The sequence below is a fragment of the Strix aluco genome, chromosome 20 (assembly GCF_031877795.1).
Source record: "Strix aluco isolate bStrAlu1 chromosome 20, bStrAlu1.hap1, whole genome shotgun sequence".
In the NCBI taxonomy this organism is placed as follows: domain Eukaryota; kingdom Metazoa; phylum Chordata; class Aves; order Strigiformes; family Strigidae; genus Strix; species Strix aluco.
Window position 1 is genome coordinate 13,185,894 of NC_133950.1, and position 24,084 is coordinate 13,209,977.

The following is a 24,084-nucleotide window of genomic DNA, read 5'->3' on the forward strand; positions in this document are numbered from 1 at the left end:
ATTGGCCCGTTCTGAGAGGGGGCGGGGCCTGCTCCGAGGCGAGGCCCCGCCCCGCGGTCGGTGGCGGCCCGGGTCGAGGCGGGGACGCTATGGCGGCGGGGGGGTTGCCGGCGGCGGGGCCGGCCGAGCCCAACCCCTTCTCCTTCCACGAGTTCGTCCGCAGCAAGGCCCGGAGCGGCGAGGAGGCGGGCGGCGCCCACCAGGTAGGGCCCGGGCGGAGGCGCGGCTCGACTCGACCCTGCCACGCTGAGGGGCCCGTCCCGCGCCCACCTCAGCCCCTCTGCTCCGCTCTCCCCTCCGCAGGCGGCACGGCCCAGCCCGAGCCTCGGCCCCCTCTTATTCCCGGATCCGGTGCCGCCCGGAGAGGCGGAGGACGAAGAGGAATGGAGCGGGAGCTACCAGCCCTTGGCCGTGGAGCAGGCCCATCTCGCCGCCGCGGGCCCTACCTCGCCTTCCGCCGGCTCCTTCTTCTGTGAGGGCGCGGGGCTGGCAGGCAGCGAGGACCCGAGTGTGGCCTCCGTCGGAGTTCCCCCGGGGCTGGGTTTTCACTCCTTGAGGCAGCCCAGCTACGAGGAGGTAAGCACCTCGGCCAACCTCCCGGCACCTTTCTCAGGGGCAGACGCAAAAGCCACCTGCGGGCTCCGTCTTCTGTCAAGCGAGCTCTGAGCTCGTGTATCAGGTTATTACGGAAACGTGGTGCCCGAGCGTGCTGTCAGCAAGGGCTATGCGATATGTGGCAGCTTGTTAAGGCAGCTTGAAGAGAAGTAGGTCTGAAAAACTGCTCTGCAGCATGAGTGGGATCCAGTACCTTGTCTGTCCTACTGCTTTTGGCCATGACCTAGGTGTCTTCCTCATGCTCTTGCCCGTTGAGGTCATTAATTTAGAATTAACAGCATTTGATCATTCACATACACGCTGCTTGTTCGGTGCCACATTTCTGTGCCCTACAGGGTTAGTGAAGTTAAGTGGTTTCGAGAGGGGAAAACTAGGTGCAAAAAAAGCTTGAATGTAATAAAAGTGCCAGACTTTCCAGCACTAGAGTTAAAGCTGAATATTTCTTCTTGTACTGGTCTTGGAGTGCTAATAGTGTTGTGAAACCACACCCTCATTTCTAATGAGAATTTTTATTTTTTAGCTGAAAGAAGAGAATGCCAGTTTGAGAAGCAAGATCAATAAGCTTCAGATTTTCTCTGAAACTCAAGCAGACAAGTGCGTAAGCCACAGTATGGGGGAAAGTAACCACATAAGCAAGGAGTTGTCTTAGAAGAGGTGCTCACTGGAAACAGTCAACGTCTTTAAAGAAGAAAAATGTAGTTGAAATCTATGCTATTTATTAAAAAGCTTTAACAAACCTGGTTTTCTTATTGAAAAAGTCCTGGAAAGTAAGTAGCAAGCTGACATCTGATGAGTGTGTTTGTGTGGCTTATGCTTCATGCAGTTTAGGTGGTTAGTGAAAATGAGGGTAGGGCTTTACAGGATGCATTTCATAAAGCTTCAGATTAACAAAATAATGGATCTTAATCTCTCTCCTTTGAAGGAAGAAAAGCATATTTGTTTTTGCTGGAGACTTGAACTTCCTGAGGTTAAACAACCTGGTGACCAATCTAGGGTGGCAATTTCATAAGTTCCCATCTGAACCCTCTGCACTCTGCTGCTCCTCACAGTGAGGCAGCTGGTACTTTCATGGTGATGGGGTAACCATTTGTTTCAAAATTACCCTTATCTAGACTGTTTGTGAACGGCCTGTTTTCTGTACAGCCTTTCTGCATTCAGCTGGATAGTTCCCATTAATGCTAATGAATGTTGAACAAAGAAATCTCCTGAGCCACCGTCTAAAAGTGTAGTTCTGTGAGAAGATTTAATTTTTCTTACAACATGAAAGAATGTGTTTCTTTGTCCTTCCCTCAAATTTTCTCCCTGGAGTATTTAATGTTACAAGTGCTTACTGCACGTTGTCTCTTGTTTTTTAAGGATGAGGAAGCTTGAAAAAAAGCTTGAGGAAAACAAAATTAAAGAAGAAAAAGAAGCGCAGGATTTGGAAGCAATGGTGCAGCACGTGGAACAAAACCTTCAGCTGATGACTGTAAGTGTTGGCATTTGCCATAGTGGCAGAAGCTTGTGTGGAAGTGGTGCAGTTCTGTTTCTTTTCCCTCCTCCCCCAGGAGAGTGAGGGATGCTGAAGTGACTCCTTCAGCCGTGTGAGCACTAAACAGCTCTGGCATGGGGTCAGATTCTTCCCTTGTAGCAAGACTGTGTCCCAGTCTAGAATTTCTTTCACTACCGAGAATAAGGGAGATCTTTGCATTAACACCATTTCTGCATTTATCAACAACTTCAGTTGCTTTTTTGCAGCCTTCTGAAAACACCTTCTATGTGAACTAAGAGGTGTTTTTCCTGCTTGCTTATTTATACTGAGTACCTTTTCCTCTTGTCCAAGAAAAAAAAAAAAAAAGAGTAATGTCCAGAAGCAATGAATGGCACTTGAAGATATCAGAAAGGAAAAATGGGGAGGTGACAGCTGGTCAGACATGCCTGGGGGCACTATCTTGTAAAGCATTCAGAACACGAGGTGGTGTAACATAAACCATATCGCCTCAAGTTATGTGTTGGAATCATGCATTCCCACGTAGCTCAAACTGCTTGCTGCGTCCTAAGCATTGCTATGGTATAAATGATCTTTATTCTATTTCAGAAACGGGCTGTTAAAGCAGAAAACAATGCTACAAAACTGAAACAGGAAAATGCGTTACTTCAGGTATGAAGCAGTATTCTTAAAACCTCGCTGAATGGACTGGGGCTGAAAGCAGAGATCTTGAAATTAAGCTGATAAAAAGGATATTGAAAAATTTTAACTACACTCACTTTTCCTAGTGAATGCTGTAGAAGATGTTCTAGACTAGAACATTTCAGCTCTACTCAGACCGTTAACTTTGTTTCTGCGACGTGTGGTACTTCACTTACCATTTTGCTGAAGTTCTGCGTGACGTTCAGGTGCTGTTCGATATTTGAGACCTGTGAATGCCGTAATGCAACAGGGCAAACGGGCGTTTAGCTGGGGGAAGGTGCCTGACAGAGGAGGGAAAGAACCTGGAGGGGATATTGCATATAGCTGAGCAGAGCCCCTGCAGGGCAAGGTGATGGCACCGCTGTCGGGTAACAGCTTCTGTCCCCGCCACCCAGTCGCAGTACACTGGGTGGGCTCTGCAGAGCAGGCAGACTTGAGGGCTGCTGGCTGGCAGGCTGTTGTGAAAATGCTGTGTGCAACTTCAGCTTTAATAAAAGCTTCTAAGCTGTAGTTTTCTGTCAGAAACTGCTCTCCAGAGCAGAGAAGACGTTCTCCTCAGACAGCCTGGATAGGGGATCTATTCGTTAGTTGTGTACCTAATAAATTGCAGTACGAATATATTCATTAGTTGCTTTAGTTGTAGAGCATCTACTGGAGTTTTGTGGTTATTTTTATATACAGTTTTGTTCTATTTTCATTTAAAGTTTTTTTCTGTTTCCTCGCTAGGTTCAGCTGAAGAATTACAAGACAGAGAACGAAGCCTTGAGGTCGGGCCAGTCAGCAAGTCTGTCCGTGGTGAAGCAGAACGCAGACCTTGCCTTGCAGAACCTCCTCACGGTCATTACAAACTCCCGCTCCTCAATCAAGTGAGTTTTAAGACTCCCCTAACGCTGTCCCCGATGCCTGTCTAAACACCAAAGTCACAACTAAGTGTCCCCAGTGGGTTTTTTTTAGGATTGAAACTCAGGTTCTTGTATTCTGTTCAGCAGATCAGGTAGTCCATGTTCTTACTTACCTGCAATGTATTTTCCTCCAAGTTTAGGGATTAAAAATAAGTAAGTCTTATTTTCTCATTTAATGTAAAACCATTATACTTAGACTCTCAAAGTCTTACACTTCACTCCTCTAAGACTTATACTTCAGGAAGTGAAGTCTTCAGTCCAGATAAACCACTTCTCGAAAAAAAAAATAAATCACATTGCGTGGGTAAACACCGCCAAAACGCTGCCTGGCTGCTTCATCCTCTCCTCCTCAGCCTCACGCTGTCTCTCTCCCATGTTCCAGGCAGCTGGTCTCCGGAGCAGAATCACTGCAGCTCGTCGCTGACCTCCTTAAATCAATAGACAGAATTTCTGAAATGTCAGAAGAGGGACAGTAAAACTACAAAACGGACTCCGATGGAGAACTTTGCTTTCATGCAGAAATCATTACTGAAAAGTTAATTTCTGACATTCAGCCGCGTTAGGACATGCGAAGCTGTTTAGCGCTGCTGCAGAGCCGCTTTTCCATCTCCACCCACCCTCCAGCCACGGCCGCCGGATCGCTAAACCCGAACGGACAAGAGTACGTCCCTTCCCTGCTGGGCCGGGCCTCGGGCCCTCCTCCCCGGGCACCCCACATTCCCCCGAGCCCTCCCGGGCTGTGATAGGACCCCCCCTTCCCTTTCTCTCCCCATCGGGCGTTCCTGGCCGCGGTGGGATGGGGGGTTGTGGGGCTTCGTGCGGCGGAGCCCGGCCTCCGGCGGCGGTTTGTAACGGGGTTTGTGGAGCAATTAAAGGCGGCGGGCGGCGGCACGGCCGGTGTGCGGGCCCGGGGCGGGGAGCGGGGACCCGGGAGCGCACTCTCACCGGCCACGTGCCCCGGGCCCGCCCCCGCCGCGGCGTGTGTGATTGGCTGTGCAGCGTCACGTGCGAGGGGTCAGCTGACAGAGGTGCCCTGCAGCGATTGGGCGGAGGGAGAGGGGTGGGGCTTGCGACAAGGTGTGGGCAAGGCCTGTGAGTCTGCGGCGCCGCCATGTCCCGCTGGCCGGGCCCGGCAGGGGCCCGGCGCCCTCCGGGCGCTGAGGCTGCGCTGTCCCCGGCGGCACTCGACCTGAACGCGGAGCGGGAGAAGATCCGTCGGGAAATCGAGGAACTGGAGCGGAGCCTGGAGCCCGGCGGGGGCAGCATCGAGGTGGCCGTGTCTGACTGCAGCCTCAGCTCCGGCACGGGTACGGCGGGGCGCGGGCTTGCCCCTCTCCAGCCTCCGCTGGTGCCTCTGCTCTGGCTCTCCATATTTGCGTCTGGCTCGCGTTGTTTTTTATATTAACCCCACCATTTTTGCCAGGCGTTGCGCACAGATGGCGCTGGGAACGAATTCTGGAAGACTTAAGGCGAGGCGTCTCCTTAAGGCTTTCCTTATCAAGCGTCCTTGCAGGAGAAGCCTCTTGCACCGCTGTTTTGCATATTCTCATGGTGAAACCCAGGGCAAGCTCGCGGGAAAGGTAGAGGGAGCTATCACGCCTCTGATGGAGGTTTCTAGTCAGGGCAGGTGGTAACGAGCTGACTCATGAAACCTAACAGCCCACTAAATATTGTCAGTGGTTAAATCGCAGCTGTTTTCACGCCGTCTGATTGTGCAACACAAACTCTTCTGTGTGAGCCGCTCCGTTTCATGCCCTGCCTGTGCGTCCCAAAATTAATGTTTCGAAGCAAAGAGAGTGTGGTAATAGTTCGGGTATTTATACCTATGGTGGCTGTCATAGTCGCTTTATCCACCTGTGTTTTGATCATGCAAGTCTGAATAATGTATGTCAGAAGTCTGTGGCCACACTGAATGCAAAACCTAATACTGCTGAAGAGTGTGGAAGGACTGTCAGGTTCATGGGTTCTGTTGGGTTGGAATGTTCACTTGACTTCACAGTCTATAATTTGCCATGATGTGTAGGACCTAGATGCAGCTTAATTGTTACTATAGTTATCAGAAGATGCTCTTTTTTTCCTACTCTGCGCCAAAAAGCTGCATATGTGGAGTATAACTAAATACCATTTTTACTTGACAATATTGTCAGTATCCAAAAACTATAATGGTTGTGTCTGAGGTACTATGTGGTGCCTTGTTCTGTATGTTTTAATTGAAAAGTCTTTGGTTTTGAGCTTTTTTAAATCTCACTGCAGTCAGTATTTTTGTATTTTTGTTGTCTGACAGATGATGGTGAAGATGATGACTCAGATTCCCAAGCTGAAATGGTAACCATTTTCTCTTTAAGCATGTCTTTCCATCTGTCTGTTGAAGGGAGCAGGAGGAGGGGAAATTTTACTTTGTTCTGGGGAAATCTAGGCATCTGGCTTGGCTTTGTAGCTCAGGAAGGATTAATAATAGACCTGGAGGTTTAGTTATTCCTGCCCAGGACTTTGTTATGCACGTGTAATAAGGACACTTTTTCATGTGAAAACAAATGCCAGGGATCAGAAGCTTCCCTGTGCTAGTGCTTGCTGATCTCTCTCACTGGAACACACCAGCTTCTGGGGAGCTCACAGAGCAATTGCATGTGAGAAATAAATCATCAGCTTGTCATCAGGAAATCTTTTACTTTGCACCTGCAGAATACCGAGTTTGTACATGAGGGGAAAATTACTTCTAAAATTTTTACAAATCTGTTTACTTCTGGTATTGTTTTAAACATAATATTTTCTCAGACTTCATGTAGAAACATTTAGCAGAGAAGTATTTAACACCTGTACAGTGCAGGAAAGGAGAAGCTAGCTTATGAAGACAGATCTGCTGGTGCGGACTGGACCCAGGTGCAGAGCACTGTCATGAAACAGAGCCCTGCTTTGTGTCCGAAGTATGTGGTACTAAATCATGTAAGAGGAGAATTGCTTCAGTAGAAGCACCAGTGAGATGGAAGTTTGGAGGGGTGGTTCTGAAGTTCAGATTTAGCAGGTAAGAGAGCTTCAGTGTAAACTATTTTGGAGTTTACTTACAGTTTTGTAGTTGATGGCACAAGACCAGGTGTTGGCAAGGTTTGGAGTCAGATTTTGGTTCAGGTAGCAGCAGGCTGAACTAATGAACAGGGCAAAGGGGAGCTAGGCGAGGCTGCGAACTCTGCCTCTGGGGACATTCAAAACAACTGCCAGAGAGAGACAAAGTTATGTGCCTCCAGATCTTTTGAAAATCAGTTTTGTAAGGTAACAGATGTATCAAGTTACAAAAATAATTATGTTACACACCTGCTTTTAAAACAAGCATTTTTCGCTTTTCTTTCCCTCCCCCCCCCCCCCCCAATGCCTTATTTGCTTCAAGGAAATGGAAAGAGAAGATGACAGTAGTGATGATGATATTGAAAGTAGTCTGCCACAGGATCCAGAAACATGTCTGCAGATGAACCATGTATACCAGGAAGTTATCCAGGAAAAGATTGAGGAAGTCAAGCTTCTCATTGCACAAAACAAAGAACAGCAGGTGAGCGAAACAGGAGTAGGATGTTCATTCCTGTTCTTGTCTGGGTTGCCATTTGTCGTCTTCCGCTGTCCATCGAGCCCAGTAAAACTTTCCAGCACATTCCTCATCCGCCACAGGTACCAGTGGAATCAGCTGCAGCAGTTGTAGTCCCTTACTCATATGCTGGTGCAGTGCTCAGCTTGCTTGGCCAGGAGTCAGGTTAACTTTCTTTGTGGCAGTTCAAACCGATGTCACTTGACTGGCCTTTCGAATGGCTTGTTTGACTGATATTTCCATGCTGTCTTATCACCAAAAATGCTACTAGGGTAATTTATATCTTATATTTTAGCTTGTTGTAGCAAGTTAGTATTTTTTTAATCATCTGCACTGTACGGTACAAATTTAGGAAAACGTCTTTAACGCGTACACTGATTTACAGTCTGGTGCTGCAAATTAGAACCCGGCCTGGGATGTTTGCGATGGCTCAGCCACTGCTCTCTGAAGTTAGGAAATTGAAAGAGATGCTGATATTGTTTATTTAATTCTTGTATTGCAGAACGAAATCATGTGCGAGCTTGGTGGTCCAAAAATATCAAAGGCAGGAGATGGTAGAAATTTACCAGCAAATATCTTTTTGGGTCATTTTATGAAGCCATACTTTAAGGACAAAACAACAGGAATTGTAAGTAAATATAACAAGGTTACATACGGATATGTCTTTCAGATTTAAATTGTAGCTGTGTTAAAACCGAGTTACCTTTCAGCTGTGTAACTGTGAATGTCACTCCTCAGTTTGAAACCTTTTTTTTCCTCCCTTGTTGCTCACTTACCCTCTTTGGGAAATGTTTGTTCAACCCATGTCTGGTTGTGACATCTGAAAGTGAGTTCTGAGGAATGGCATTCCAGCCATGGGGCACTTGAACTTAACTTTGATTGTTTGTCTTCATCTCCACAATCCAATTCCGTACTGTTGTTTACAGTACTTGTTGAAATCTGATTGTCTTTGAAACAGTTTTCTGAGGCAAATGTCACTACTTTTTTTCCTGTGTTTTTAAAGGGTCACTAGCAAACGGAGATCTTGACTTTTTGTTGTGGCTGTCAACTGTCACCATTCGTATATTAATATAATATTCAAGCGATGACTGGTAATATTTCTGTTAAATCCTACCCAAGTTGGCAGTGTATCTTAAGAAGGTACAAACATGCATAATATGTGTCCCCGCGTTCCAAATGCTTCTTCAACCACCAGCTAATGCCAGCAGGCCTAGCTCTGAACTGAGAATGTGCTGTGTAACCATGGACAAACTTACTTGCTTGAAGTATCTATTTGTATGTGGTTTTTTATGTCTTCTGATGTATCCGTGAGCTAGTACTAATAAAGGTAACTTAGCAGTTTGAGTGTGACAGTTTGCACAAGTTTGAGTTACTAGTCTTTTTTTTGTAGTAGTTCATGCTAGAGTTCTAAGAAGAAAGGGAAATTTTTTGGTGCATCTAACCCTTACAATCCTCATTAGGGCCCTCCTGCCAATGAAGAGGCCAAGGAAAAGGCAGCTGAGGGCATAAAATCATTTGAACAACTGCTTTCAACAAAATGTAAGTAACTCTGTGTGCTGTTGAGTCTTGTATAAGAGCTATAACAAATGTATATGTTCATATTGTTAGTTCTCCACCACCACCATTTGCAGTTAAGTATCAACCCTTCTGATATTTCATACTTGACTCCACAAAAAAAATAGTTAAAAGTAAATGGGATGCTCTGTAAATTGTTTCACCGAGTGATTAATGACTTGCTTCATTCATTTGCATTTGTGAGCACTCCAAAACCAAATAAGACTGTGCAAGCGTAGTGCTCAGATGAGAGAAGTTCAGGGGACACTTACGGCTCTAGGTAGTTACAGACAGCCGGTTGATGATGTTTATTGAGATCTCTTTGGAACTAAAACTGAGCAAGAGGCTGCGACTTGCCCAAGTCAGACACGACATTAGTCATTTGGGGGGAGAACAGAATCAATTTACTTAGCCTCTGGCAACCTCTTTATCCAACAAAATTGTGTAGCTAATGAAGATGAACTGTTATTGAAGATCTGGGGGATGCTTTAACAGTGGTATTGAAAGCAGTGGATTTCTCTTTTTCTTGGCAGTGGTTCTGCACTAATGTCTTGAATGCTCAATTACTTTGTTTTGTCCAGGGAAAAGCAGAGAGAAAACATTATTGCAGAAATCAGTAGTAAGTGACCGCTTGCAGCGCCTGCTTCAGCCAAAGTTAATGAAGTAAGTAGTGTGCAAAAATCTTCTTTTTCCTGATGAGAGCCTTGTATATGAAGGAAGGAGAGGATATATGTGGAGATTCTACCTTCGTTCAGCAAGTTCTTGCATTAACTTTGCGATTTCAGTAAGGTTACAAAACACAGTAGAGATACTTTGACTGTCACCCTTGGGTCTGGGAGAGCTGCTCTGAATTACAGCAACAGTCCTCCTCACACTCCCCTGTCCTGGGGGCACCAGTGCAGAGGGTGACACTGTTGTAGGTAGCAGCATCTTTCGTTTGTTGTTGACATCTGTGTTATCTGTGTGTGCACGTGGTACCAAAGGGTCTTAGACTGCAATGTTCTGACCGTAAGCATTTGGGTTGTAAACACTTGATGATTGCTTTGCAGGTATCTCGCAGGTGGAGAGGTTTGTTTTGTATTAGTGGCATTTTATGGCCATCTATTTCTTCCCACTGACACAGTGGTATAACTTAAATAGTCTACAGGGCTTGAAGCTGAAATTGTGATATGTAGCAAGTTGTAACGATGTGTCCAGTGAGAGATTTCTGTGCCTGGAGCTGGTATGGTCTTTATTGCTGTTGCAGCAACTGTTGGTTCTCTCTGTAAATATCAAAATGATTAATCTGAGACCTGTTCTGGGTCAGTGATTTGCATGGAAGGGGCAAAAATAGGACAATGAGTGTGCCAAGTGGGAAACCTGGAAGAACAACAGTTTTGTGTGGAAATAAACTTGAAAGAAAGGAGAATACTGATGGGGAAACTTGTCTTTGCCTATGTCTTCTGATGCTATTGACCTTATTTCCATCTAGTCATATTAAGTAATGATAACAATGTCTTTGAACAGGATGAGTTACTGGAATCAGAAACTGGAAAAAGTCAAGACTGAAACAGAGAAACAGATCTTGGAAAAGCAAATCAAAGAAGTGGAGCAAGAAATAGAGGCAATTAAGTGAGAAGTCTTCTGTTTATGTTCGTAGTGAAAATGGAAGTCGGTTCTTGGAATTTACGTCTGAAAATTACCTTCTTCCTTGAGTACTTCTAGATATGACATTTGGAGAAAGTTTTATTTCTGTGGGCTTGCAAAAAAAAAAAAAGTGCTGTTCAGACTCTGTAGAGCTCTCATCTCCACTTTACAAAGAATTGTGGTTTGGGTGTTGATCTACGAATGTATTATCTATACTCAGTATAGAGGTGCTGTTTTAAATAGTTCTTGATTTAGCAACGAGGAAGCAGAGAGCTCAGTAATTCTGAGCTTTTGCTCATTAACACATCTGGAGCAATGTATTTTGATACTGCATTAATGGTTTCTCATGCTAAACCAACATCATCTTGTAGGGGACTGTTTTTCAAGAAGAAACATTGTTTTGAGCAAAGTTACTATGCTAAAGAGCCTGATGCTTTGAGATAGTGTTCAGTTCTTGTGGAAATCAGTAAGAGGTGGGAGGAGTAAGATGAAGGAAGATCAGGAAGACTGTTTAATTAACCATTTAATGTGGTTCTTCCTTTCTCTTTGTACCTTCTGCTTTAGCCAACTCCCAGAGAGTGACTTGTTAGGAAGCAGATTTGATGAGCATGACTGGGAGAAAATTTCAAACATCCATGTAAGTTGGGAGATCAGCTGTTTTATTACTTCTGATATCTGTGCCCCTTCTCTTGAGAATTATCTGACCTGGCCTAGTTTGCATCCACTGTTCCCATCATGCATTTCTCAAAATTAACTGTTATGTGATCTCAACTTGTTAAATTTGATGATTTAATTCTGGAAAACTTACCAATAAGACATATCTGCAATGCAAAATACATTCCTTGTATTGGTGTTCCTGTGTGTCTGGGTGATCCAGTCCCAGCTACAAGACAAAACAGATTTTTGCTGTTCCTTTTAGTTTGATGGGCAACGTAGTTCAGAAGAAGTGAGGAAGTTTTGGCAAAATTGGGAGCATCCAAGCATCAACAAGAAGGAATGGACTGAGGAGGAAATAGAGAGGCTAAAGACCATAGCTGCTGAACACGGTTATCTGGACTGGCAGACTATAGCCCAGGAGTTGGGGGTAAGGTCTGCTGAGCTCAGAAACAAGAGGTGACAAGTAAGTTAATTCTGACTTAACTGTGCCTTGTGCCAGTTTTCAGAAAACGACATTAATGTTAATTCATTGTTAATTAATGCTTTTCTGAGAAGTATTCAAGAACAGTGCCAAAAGTTTGGTACTTTAGCCTTGCCCTCTTGATTTTTATCATCATAAATACCCAGTTACCTGAATAGCTTTGTTTTCGTTGTATTAAGACAAACAGGACGCCTTTCCAGTGCTTGCAGAAGTATCAAGTCTATAACAAAGATTTGAAAAGGAAAGAATGGACCAAAGATGAAGATCAGATGCTTTTAGAGCTTGTTGAAGAGATGAGAGTGGGAAGTCATATCCCATACAAGAAAAGTAAGTGACCTACAAGTGAAAATGTCATCCATTCACCTGTACTGGTGATTTTCTTTCATTCTCCCAGGCTTGTGTCTGTTAATGTTTCTGCATACTAAAGCACCCAGCCTGCTCTGATTCAGGAATTAATGAAGTTTTCCTATGAAAGTTTCCATTTCCAGGATTGTCACAGTTCTGTGTCTAGCCTGTGATCTAGGCAAGGCACAACAGTGCTGTGGCTCATCTGAAACTGCAGATGTACTCGTTTCCTCCTGCCCTGGTGCAATGAATGAAAGAGGATGGTTGAATTTTCCCTCTCTTTTTTTTCTTGGTGGGAACAGTGATACATGCCTTTCCTGTACCTACCTGGAAGTTTCATTATGTTAGCAAGAACTTAGTATCTCTTGGAACCTTTATCCATCTTTGGAATTTGGTTGAAACTGGCTGAGAGTTATTAACGAGTCCTTATGGTTGTGTGAGCTTTGTTTTTTGTACCAAAATCATCAGAGTGCTTCCCTAGAAAGCCAGTATTCATTCATGGCCAGCTGTTTTAACAGTTTTCAGTGCTGTGCCTGGAGCCTTTCCCAGGGTGTTGGTACTGCTGCTTCTGTTCAGAAGTGTGGGAGGCAGTATGACTAGTGAGGAGTAGAGTTGAGTTGGATTTAGGACCCCCAGTTGAGTATCTGGGATCCTAAATCCAAGCCTGTGAGTATAACACATGGTGTCTTGAACCTGTCAGATACATATTGGAGCTGAAACCTTTCCTAGTTCTCTGTTGTCGGAAATGGATTGTTGGGTCTAGTATGGATAATGCCATTATAAATAGTAACATTTTGTGTATGCCACGCTCTTTCTTGTTGTGTACCATTGCTTAAGTATTTAAACCGAGATTAAAATGCTGCTTATGGCTGTCCGTGGCTTGAAAATTTCACAGTTGCAGTGTAAGTAAAGGAAAAAACACTGTTTGCAACAGACTTTAAAATACACCTTTGTATTTCTAGTTGCCTATTACATGGAAGGAAGAGATTCTGCTCAGCTGATCTACCGATGGACTAAGAGCGTGGACCCTAGTTTGAAGAAAGGACCCTGGACACCAGAGGAAGATGCTGTAAGCTCCATTCTCTGATGCCTGGAATTGCAGGGTGCAAGAAGTGGGAAGGTTAGACTGTTGGGATGTTGCATGGCTACATACATCTGAGCTTTAACAGTGGCACAAAGGAATGTAAAATGGACCAAGATGGGTAGTTTATAAGTCAAGAAGGCTTAGAAGCTCCTGAACACTTCTGTTCAGAGATTTACCACGCTGTGGAAACAAATACAACTGCTTCTGTCTCAGGCCTATTAAGATTATTACTGATGAGAATTTCAACTCTTGCTTTGTCCGATTAACGTAGATGCTGTTGGCTGCAGTGAAGAAGTACGGAGAGCGTGACTGGTATAAAATTCGGACCGAAGTGCCGGGGAGGAGCGATGCTCAGTGCAGAGATCGGTAAGTACCCTAAATGTAGCAACTGTGCTTTCAAGTTCATTACACAGAGCCAAGATGCAGCGTGTTTCACACATATGTTTGAGTTGCTTAAAGCAGTGTCACCTTAAGGACTGTTTGGTAAAAAGGGGTTATGGTCTAGTCGCTAACATTGTCTCCACGTAACCCTGCATTTGTAGTTACAGAAGTCAAACGGTTGAGATGGAGTTTAACGGAGAGAACGGTGCATTGTTGCCTGTGGCGTGCTACTCCCTCAGTTATAGTTGCCTGTTAGCAGAAGTTGGGAAGGATGTTGTTCAAAATAAAGCAAAGGGGTCATTAAAGATGAATGAATTCATGTAGGGAGGAGAGGTTGTCATCTGTGTATTGTCTGTGCCTCTGAAAATGATCTAGTTAGTGACTTCCTATAACTGAACACCAGTAATGAGGTGCTGAGTGATTTTCAGCCTTGGACTCATCTTCAGGAGACTCAGAGTACAGTATGTCCTAATTTCAGTGACCGATTTTACAGCTGCCTGTTGTAATTCTTAATCGTGTGGTCTGCTATTTTTCAGAACGAAGAGATTGTAGCTCTGCTGTATTAAGGGAGTAGGGATGGGACCCTTTACAAAAAGGAAAGATCTGATAAGGAATGCTGGTTTTGTTCAGCCTCAGAGTGTGTGGTGGTGATGGAAGCTGTACAAGCAGAATTGAATGTTCCTTATTTTAATGTTTTCATTTTGAAGGTATTTAAAAGCATTGCACTGTGATGTAAAGAAAGGCAAGTGGAGTTTAAAGGAAGAGGAGCAGCTAATTGAACTGGTTCAGAAACATGGCCTGGGTAAGTGTTTCTGTGGCTTAATCTTTAGAAGCTTAGAGAGGTAAGTATGACTAAGGAATTTATCATTTAAGTTTTCTCCTCTTTTAAGCCCTTCAGCTGGTACTAGCAGGTTCTGCTTCGTACTGATGACTGCAGCTTTCCTTATACTGTGTAGTCCGTTCCTGGAAATTCAGTTACGGAGGGATTGTGTAGTAAAGAGTTCTATAGTTGTGTTAGCAAGGTGTCAGAGCTATGACAGTTCAGAGCCTGTGAAAGAATTCTCTGATTTTTATCAAAGAGAACTTTTCTTAACAAATAGATGCTTTTAAGCATCCAGTTTAAGCTTTCTTTTAAGTGCTCTCTTACTGCTGCAAGGGCGTGTGTAGTTCTGCGAGGGTTTTCATCACTGGTTCATTTGCTGTAGTTCTAACTTGAGCTGAGTGTATAGTAGTGCAAAGTCTGATTGAAGAACACTGAGTTTTAAGGTTCTGAGATCCATTCACCCAGTAACTCTGTCTCTTTATACAAGGAAACGTATAATGTTCTGCACTGAAAAGGCCTGTCTCTCAGTTTGTTGCATTAATAGGTATGCTCCACTCTGCATCCTTTTTAGGTCACTGGAGTAAAATAGCTTCTGAATTGCCACACCGGACTGGCTCCCAGTGTCTAAGCAAGTGGAAACTCATGATTGGATCTGAGGTATTGTATGGAATCCTGCTGTGTCACAGTCCCATCTCTTTACTAAACTAAAAGCGAAATCCCATGAAATCAGTGCAAAAATTGTGTGACATCAGTGTCAATTGGGATTTTGTCGTGATGTTCATGGTCTAATTTTTGATGTGTTAAAGCAGCCTTTGTTCCAATGGTCTGAGGTTAATTTGCTATATGTATATTACCCAGGATTTTCTTTATTACCTTGAAGTGCCTATAAGGATGGGGTATACCGAGGTTTTCACATAAGTACCTCATGAGTTGCCAGTTTTGACACCAGGCACTCCAGAAATTCTGGCTGCTTAAGACCATGTTAAAGATAGCCTTGTTTCCATTGGGAAAGCACCTGCCCTAGGGAGGGGTTCACGGAAACCTGAATGTCTTGAGATGGGGGAACTACTTAGTTTGTACTTCCAGGTGCACCAGTTCTTAACACAAGTTTGTCCCTATCTGTAGCTTTTTCTTTCCAGACAGGAATCTAAACTAATAAAAATCTGAGTCCAAAGACAATTTTCAGTTGTACTGGATTAAGTTAATCTTAGCAGAAGTTAAGCAGAGCTATCCGTTTGGAAGTCACACCTTACTGATACGATACTGCCCCGTGAAACTTTTTAACTTACTGATTTGAGAGATTTGCAAGTCAAGGGTGAACGCTGGCTAAAACTTGTCTGTGTTTTTTTTGACTGAGAAGAAAAGATCTAGGCCAACAAAACGCCGACACATGCAAGAGAGTTCCTGCTCTTCAGAGAGTAGCAGTGAAGACATAGAACTGGACTTAGCAGACAGTTCAGAGGAGGAAACGGCAAGCAGGGAGGAGTGTGCATTTCCCAGCATTGATTTATGGATACCAACACGGACAAATACACAGGAGTCAAACAAAGGAAGATACCAAACTCCATCCCTTTTCTCTCCTGTGAGTGCTGATGCAAAGACCAGTAGCAGTGAAGTTCCAAGTGCAGCATGTGATGGAGGCAAGGACAGAGGTGCCAATAAATCGTCAGAGTTGAACACCCTCCTGAGGGGCATTGCGTGTCCGCATTCAACGGACATCATTGTGAAGAATCCAGTAGAAGTAATGAACAAGGTGAATTCCGGGATTCTCAGTCTGTTCTTGATGGGATTGGAGCTTAGATCAGAAGTGACCGGGAAGCACAGTTGCTGCAGTAAAGAGAGTATGTGATGAGTAGATGCCAAAATTTTTTTTGTGCCTCTGTTGGCTGCTTTCTCGCTGTGCCATTGGGGGGTGCTGTTGGAAACCGAGCTGTGGGATTAAACAGAAATTTCTAGCACTGCCTCCCCATGCATTACCTAGAAAATAGCTGTGTTCTTTCCTACACATAGTGTCACAGAAACAAAACTTTTTTTAGATCTTCATAAAGCAGAATTGTCCAGTGAATTGTGATGTGTCTCTAGCCTAATGACTAGGGTGTATTGGCTTAGAGCTTGGAAGAACGAAGTTATTTATACATCTGTATCTGATTCTGAGCTAGGTTTTCACCCCAGATCAGGTACTGAAACAGTACAAACCCTCCTAGCACATTTTTGCAGAAAGAGACTCTTTAGGAAAATATTAAATGTCTGAGTTACTATTTAAGTTCACGGAAACAAAATTGTTCTGACTTTTGTGTTGAGAATTGTCCGTGTGCCCTAGACTGCAGGGCCAGTTGCACCAGTGACAAGTTTGTTGGTTACAGAAGTGGTGTGTTCTGGGGGTCATGGTATGCAAGGGTTGTAAGTGCTTATCTGGTGTAATCAGTCTTCAATTTTGATTACAGATACAGCATTATTTTACTAGTAGAAGTTCAGGGAGGAGTCAGTGGCTTTTCCAAACCTCTTCCTGTTCCTTCCCTTGTACTGTTAAGGCAAAGAATGCAAAGAGAATCATCCAATAAATTCTGGCCCTTGTGTGGGTTTTAGCAGATACTTTGCACAAAGTCTCTTACAAAATAGACATTTGGTGTTGTGATAATGTACAAGGACTAAAAGATAAGGCAAATGTCCGCACTTCAGGGCTGATTTCATTTAATGAGATACTTTCAACAGCAGGAATGTTGAAGACTTTTTTGTACCTTCTGTGTATGGTCAGTGCAAGTAATTTTCTGTGACATACTTTTCCTTTTATCTTTTCTTGTATGCTTTTGTATTAAGGCTTCCAGGTGTGGAAAGCAAGTGCTGCGGGTTACCCTGGAGGATGTGAGAAGAGTACTAAGACGTAACACATGCTTTCAGAGGAAACTTGTAAGTGCCTCTTCTGTCTTGTCTGCTCTTGTGATGTGAGCACTGCCAGGCTCTATTTAGTGGGAGATGATTTTTGATAGAATCACATATCTTCTTGCACTGTAGTCTCAAGAAGAAAAGCTTGTAACTTTTTTTTCATAACTGCCCCATGAATAGTTTGTCCCAGGACTAATTATGGTAGAACCTTCCTGATTGGAAATCTAATTACGTATTTGTTCATGCACAGCAATCAAAGATACTAAAACCTTCTGCCACCATTTTAACAAAAGTATCTGAAGTTAGTACGTCTGTTGACCAGAAGCCTCAGGGGCCACAGAACATCACAGAGAAAGCTAATCGTCAAGAGAGAAAGCGTTTGAGAAGAATGAACCTTGACAGAAAGCTTCTGATGGCAGTGACACCTTGGGTGGGCAACGTGCTACTGCCTTGCACCTTGCAAACTGGGAAGATGGCTTTTCGTCAGACAAAAGGTAGTGGTGACCCCTCAGGGATAGTACTCTGCTGCTTTTTGTCCCTACTTTCTGACATCTTGTAAGTAAACGCCCAACTGATTTTGATGTTGGACTTCTTTCTAGCTGATCTGATTCAAGAGAAGATTAAGTCGGTCAGTCTCGTGAGCACTCCCCTGTTCACACTTTTCATTCAGGTAGGTTTTACTGTCTTAACAGCATTATCTGCTTTCAAACAGTGGTAATCTTTATTTCTGTATTTGATGTTTAAAGAAACGGTTTGTTTCTTTAAAAATCATCTCATTACTGGATTAATCTGACCTCACATCTTGCATATGATGTTTCTTAAATAAATCCTGCATCCAAAATCTAATACTGTCAGGACTTTTTCTCTGAGTGTAAAACTTGTCCCCAGAATCTTGCATGTGAAGCCTCTCCCACCCATCTTGTATTGTCACTGGTCCTACCAGAACATTTTGGTCACAAATTTTAATGAAATTCTCATTTTGAAGCTCTTTCAGATTGATACCAACGGCTGTATGAAGATTATTCGTGAGAGAAGGCTCAGGCAGTTAGAGCTTCATAGGGCTAATGCAGGAAGCCCTCAGCAGGTATTGCACATGGTCTGTCTCTAACTTTTCCTACTGAAGTCTTGACTAAAGTAGAGATACTTTCTTTTTTAATCATGTGGCCAGTGGTGCTGTTTGTGCGCGTGTGTTACCAGTTTGTTTTGGTTCAGAAGCATAATAAAATGTTGGCTGTGTGGCCGCTTGTATAGGATGTTGGCAGATGTGGGTTTGATTCACATCTGCGCTGTTTTAATATATCTCAGAAGTATAATTTAATATAATTTTTTTGGCAGGCTTCCCAAAATATGGAGACTTCTTCAGGTACCTACCAGAACATTTATTTTTATGATGTGCAAGAACTTTCACTTAATTCATCACCGTTACATTAATGACCAGTTTAACTGAAGGAGAACTTTTGGAACAAAACTACATTGTCATGCTCATTTTTGCTAGCTCTTGGATCTTTCAGTTATTGGCTAAATATGTTACCCTTTGGTAAGGACTGGAAAAATTACTGAAGGACTGGGGGACCAGTGGCACCGGCCCACTAGTTCTGTAGAGCATCGCTGTTACACTTTCCTCCAGCGAGGTGCTGGCTGTAATGAACATGCTGGCACCGACCAAAATCCCGGTTTGTTGTTGTCTCCCTGGCTGGGGCGAAGTGCCTGTGTAGTGCTGACCAGTACAATTCCTTGTGTTTGGTGTTAAGGTGCATTCCTAGCCCATCTGTGACTTCTGGGGAAAATCATGTCATTACTGAACAAGTGGTAAGCTTGCTGCATCAGTCTCTGAAGGATGTCAGGGTGGGGCTTGATTACATCAATACAACAGTGTTGTAGGAACTCTCACAGACAGGGATTTTGTTACTTCCGGTGCAGTGTACTTGATGTTTAATAGCTAAGGAATGGCTGTTCAATCTTTTTTACTTCTTTAAAATTTAATTTTCCCTTGTCTATAGGCAATTCATCACAGTCTTGTACTCAGAGAAACTCCCAGAAGGTCGTACGAAGGAAAACTGTCAGGAGACCTGTTGCCTTAAAAGCAAGGGAGACTTCCACTGCTGTCCTGGAGAGCAGCACTCCTGCCATGCAGGGAGCTCTTCCAGCCCAGGTGCAAAGGCAGAAGCCTAAAACTGTCTCAGAATTACTGAGAGAGAAACGGCTAAGAGAAGCCCGGGATAAGAAAGCTATGCAGAGGACAGTATTTGTTGCCCCACAGATGTTGGTTTCGGGGCCTCTGATAATCCAGCACCCACCACAGCAAATCATTCCTTCTGCACAAGCAGGGAGCAAACCTGCAGCAGTTGGCTGCACAAATAGCCAGGTACAGCGCCCACCAGCTCCACTGCCAGCACTTGCTTCTGTTGCAGGTTCAACTTCTACCGCTGTTGTGCTCGAAAGCCATTCCTCAGCAGTGCCAGAAACTGGGGAAAGCCCTGGTTCCTCACAAGGGACAGAACTACAGTCCAATAAGGAACTAAAAGAGCAAGGTTTGGAAAGCAGCCCTGAAGGAGGGGTGTTTCCAGGCATGAATCCAGCCTCAGCAGAGAAGGCCCCAAACCAGGGAGGGTGCAATGGTCAGGTCCTAGCTGGTAGCTCAGCTTCGGTAGTGTTACAAAACCCAGCTTTTGTGCCACATCAGATTACAGTAGTGCCCGTTGGTGTTGAGTCTGGCACCAACAAATTGTCTCTTTCCACACCAGTTACCTGTGAGCTGAATAGTAACGGGCCACAACAGAGGCCAGTCAATCTATTGCCTGCTCTTGTAACTCCACAAACTGGTTCGCGTTTGATTCCCAACAGCATACTGCCTTTCACGTGGGTTGTAACGCCACAGGCTTTGCTCCCCACCGCTGTACAAACTGTGGTGGGTGTTCCCCAAGGACTGCCAGCTGCTGCTGTCAGAAGTCAGTGTCAGACAACTGTGACTTCCACTGGCAATGTCTCTAGCCTGGGAGCAAATACAGCTCACCCCAGCAGTGCAGAGACAAAAGCCCCAAGTACTCAGTCAGCAGGAGGAGCGCCTTTAGGAAAGGCAGCCACCCATTCCACAATTCTCCTACCTATGGCCTCAGTGAGTCCTGGATGCACCACATCCAGCATTTCTTCTGCAACGCCTGCGTGTTCAGGTGGTTTCTCCAAGGCTCCCGACTCCTCTGCAGCTCAGACTGCTCTTCCCCCCGATGCACCGACCCTGCGTGCTGTGCTGCTGCCCCAGGCACAGCAACCTGCAAACACTCAGGCGTCTGATTCCCAGTGTGTGTCGAGTCTCTCTAGCTTGGGAAAGAGCTCTGCCTCCGTTACAACAAACGGATCATCTTCCAGTCCAGGCGTCATCACGAAAGGGATTGTGCTCCAGCCAGGAGATCCAGTTCCCCATAACAATGTCCCAAAGAACTCTGTTTGCTTTGCTGCACGAGCACTGAAAAACAGACCTATTGCCTCCAAACCTCCGACTGCACAGCCGGCTGACAGTCCACCCCAGCCAACCACTTCCAGTGCAGAAAAGAATCTACCTGACTTTAGCCTGATTTCCCTTGAAGATGAGGGGCTAGTGAAGGAATGGCTGAATGGGAAACAAGGTGTCCAGGTACCATCACTGCAAACCAGGTTGCCTTATTTGCCACCTTTTCTGTGCAACTTAAAAACCCTCTCAAAGCTACTTCTGCAGAAAGCAGCTCTAGAAGAGCAAGCGGCGTGTCTTCTGCCTTCTGATGCCAGTCAGGATGAGGGCACTGGGGTTGATTTGCATGCTATCGGAGAACTGGTGCAGCAGAAACTCGGCAATAACCCTGCTTACCTCCTACTGAAAGCCAGATTCCTAGCAGCCTTTACACTCCCAGCTGTACTAGCAACTCTGCCTCCTCCAAAAGTGACAACAACTCTGTCAGCCAGCAGGAAGCAATATGAAGAGAGTGACGAAGAGGAGTGGCAGAGTGAGAAGGAAGTGTCTGAGGAAGAGAGCTGTGGGAATGAATTAACAGGTGTACGGTTGGATTGGACAGTTGGTGACGAGCCTGGAGAAAAAGATGCTGATTTACTAAATCAGGTAAAACAGAGGTGGCAGGGACTAAAAGCAGAAAATGACTGCCAGGTAAATACTGCTAAGGTGAAAACCCCACTGTTCTTAAGTGTAGCTGAAATTTGTTCCTTTTGAACAAGCATAGTTTTGCAGCTGATAAAAGGAAAAGCTCTCTAGCTCAGTGGGCAGCCCTTAGTCCTCACAAGGGTGAAAGTCCATGTTTTATGTAGCACATTAAACTTGATGTGATAGTTCCCAGAAGTGGGTGTCAAAGCTCCCTTCCTCTTACAGTTTATAATCTGCTGCACTGACTTGTGTTTTTGAAATCACAGCCTTGGTTTTCATTGTCTGTGTCCTTTAAACCCCAGTAATATCAGGGGAATTGTGTATGTTTGCTCCTATTGCCATTTGAGGCCTTAGTCTCAAATTGTTTTATATTAGAGTATATGGATTGGTGTAAGCCATAATGCCAACCTAAAATCAGTCTCTGACTTTTAAGCTAAATCCATTACTGCCCAGCACTGTTTGCTGCAGAACATGCCAGGAAATTGTCTAGCTCAGACTTGCATTTCAATTCATTGTGGCTCCAAAATAAAAACACTAATGAAGATGAATAAACAAGGTAAACGGCTGTTTCTACAGAAGGATGGCAAAGCTGCCTAAAAATCAGAGCTTTCCCATAGTAAAAGCCAGCAGTTATCTTTTTATTCTGGCTCTGGCTTTTGGGTCTGGGCCAGGTTCAGTGTAGTTTGAACTGTGAGCAGCTGGTCCAAAAGTCACCAGCAATTCTTCACTGTCTGATCGCCTTACTGCCAACCTCTGTCCTGTGTCATCTTCCACCAGGCTCCCTCCCGCTCCTTTTATTAATGCTACAGCCAGGTTGTTTTCCTGGTGCTTTTCAGTGAAAAGTTTGTGGTAGGGGTATGAGAAATCAAGTTTGTGTTGACCTGGGTTGTCTGGGGCACTGTCTGGCTCCAGCAGCGAAAGCTAAAGCATCGCTTGTGGCAGGCACACAACTGCTCTAACGACTGGTTGTGCCCAGACAGAGAGACTACAGCAGCAATTGCTCTAGTTTGATAGGAAGAGATGCCAGTGTTGGCTGAAAACTTTAGGATGTTTTGTGCTCACTGTGACATCGATAATAGAATGTTGTTGTCCCATGCTTCATTTTGAAGGTAAACGGAAGATTGTTTTGGAAATCTTGCTGGGCTCCCCAAAATAAAAAGATGGCTGAAGGGGTTCTTTTGCAGTTATGGCAGCTCTCATGGTGTTGATAGTCTCTTCTGCTTATGTTGCAGGGTATGGAAGCTGAAGAGAATGCTGCACAGTCTGTCCTGGACTCCTGCACTGATGTGGCTGATGCCAGTGCTCCTCAAATCAGGAGGAGTGCCCGCTTCAGGAAAAGGAGGAGGATGTGAGAAGGAAATGTGTTAGTAGCTACTCAGTGACTCTTGTATTTCTTGCCTGAGAAGAGAACCTGAAACACATTTGTACAGCTTAGACAATGAATCTTGACCCTAGGAAAGGACTGAAATGATCTCTCCGTTCCCTTAGGGCACAGAGTTTTACAGTCACCCGTTAATCATAGACTAAGGCTAATACTTTGACTTTTGCGGGGAGGGAAAGTAGATGTCTGCATGAAAATCAGATACAAAAAGTCATGAAGTTCAAACGTTTGGCAGCCTTTTAGCACATGCTACTGCCTACTAGTATTATACCTAGTTAGTTGGTAACACTCTACAGGCTTGGCTGCTAAAATGAGACTAGTAGAGGGTCCTAACTGGTGGGACAGGAAAGCCTGGGCAGCTAGTGCTGAAGAGAGGGTTTGTGTGTGAGTGCTAAGCACTTGCAGCAGAAGCCAAAGTAAATCCTTGCTGCAGGTTCCAGCAGGCTGGTGGTAAGATGTCCTTGCTCGGGGTTCTAGATCATTGCGGGCAGGTAGCAGCAGCTCCTTGTGTAGTTTGCTCTCTGCAGCCTGTCTCGTGACTCTTGAAGTGAAGAATAGTATTAAAAGCTGCTGGGAAGCTGGAGCTTAAGACCAGTGGGAGTTTGTCTTCTAACACTTCATCTTTGAACAACTTTGTGGGGTTTTTTTCTTTCCCCCTACATGGCTTCATTTCTCTACATGTACAAGAGGACAGCTTCTCTAGGGTACAAGTGTGTGACATCTTGGTATCTGCTGAGGCGTTTGGTGAAATAAACTGAATGAACGTGAATGGTGTTTGAGTTGTGTGGTTGTGAGATGAGACTTTGGTTTTTTTCTTTAAAATTGGTTTTAGAAACTCTAGAAGGGCAGCTTCCCTATAAAAATGCTGTGACTAATAGGAGTGTTTGTGCTTTGTTACAGGAGTCACTTGAATGAGGCCTGCCTTCCTACATGGCAGTAGGAGATACTCTTTGCACTGTTCACTTTTAACACTTCCAACAAACTGACTAGATGGACCTGGGGAAGAGAGAAGAATAACTGGACTGGTTTTCCCATCACCTAACAGTCTGCATCTTTAGACAAGTTGCAAAAAAAATGAAACAAAATGGCTGGAGGGAAGTCTTTTGTGCATAGACCCATTCTGTTCTCTTTCAAACTAGCACTAGCCATAGATGCTGGGAGGAAGATTGCTGGAGATCTGGGGAAACCAGTAGTGATGGTTATTTATTTCCCTTTGTGTTCACCCCCTATTCATGTGAATGTTTATCCATGTTCAGAATATGTTGTTCATTGGGTGTTTTTTTAGTGCTGTGACAGTGGTTTTGCTTGATAGCTAACTGAATACTGCTGAATAAGCAGCAGATTAATTTTGTATCAAAAGAGTCTTGAGTATTTGTTGAAATACAGATGTTTTATTTTTCTCACTTAAAAATTACTGATGTATTCTGTGTGGTTTTTTTCTGGTAAATAGTGCTTTTAATAATGTGTGTATGAGTGTGA

General features: G+C 44.4%; 2 protein-coding genes across 5 annotated transcripts; both read left to right on the forward strand.

Moving 5' to 3' along the window:
* Nucleotides 1-42: 42 nt before the first annotated feature.
* Nucleotides 43-4,695, forward strand: ENTR1 (endosome associated trafficking regulator 1). Its single transcript, XM_074845874.1, has 7 exons — nt 43-203; nt 304-576; nt 1,136-1,209; nt 1,972-2,083; nt 2,693-2,755; nt 3,512-3,651; nt 4,070-4,695. Exons 1-7 carry the CDS (start codon nt 90-92, stop codon nt 4,161-4,163), a joined length of 870 nt encoding a protein of 289 aa, XP_074701975.1. The 5' UTR covers nt 43-89; the 3' UTR covers nt 4,164-4,695.
* On the forward strand, nt 4,226-24,019 carry SNAPC4 (small nuclear RNA activating complex polypeptide 4). 4 transcript variants are annotated; one of them, XM_074845873.1, is made up of 23 exons: nt 4,226-4,348; nt 5,972-6,012; nt 7,070-7,228; nt 7,764-7,889; nt 8,722-8,800; nt 9,397-9,478; nt 10,322-10,426; nt 11,006-11,078; nt 11,361-11,525; nt 11,759-11,906; nt 12,887-12,993; nt 13,280-13,374; nt 14,097-14,191; nt 14,784-14,869; nt 15,573-15,965; nt 17,030-17,119; nt 17,346-17,589; nt 17,695-17,765; nt 18,081-18,179; nt 18,431-18,458; nt 19,096-21,185; nt 22,457-22,572; nt 23,506-24,019. In XM_074845873.1, the coding sequence occupies exons 2-23, from the start codon at nt 6,010-6,012 to the stop codon at nt 23,543-23,545; spliced, it is 4,494 nt and encodes a 1,497-aa protein (XP_074701974.1). In that variant the 5' UTR covers nt 4,226-4,348; nt 5,972-6,009; the 3' UTR covers nt 23,546-24,019. The 4 variants fall into 4 exon arrangements, with proteins under 4 accessions (XP_074701974.1, XP_074701973.1, XP_074701971.1 ...); XM_074845872.1 differs by lacking the exon at nt 4,226-4,348 and adding an exon at nt 4,749-4,994 and having other exon boundaries at nt 17,418-17,589; XM_074845870.1 differs by lacking the exon at nt 4,226-4,348 and adding an exon at nt 4,750-4,994 and having other exon boundaries at nt 22,457-22,587.
* The last annotated feature ends 65 nt before the right edge of the window (nt 24,020-24,084 follow it).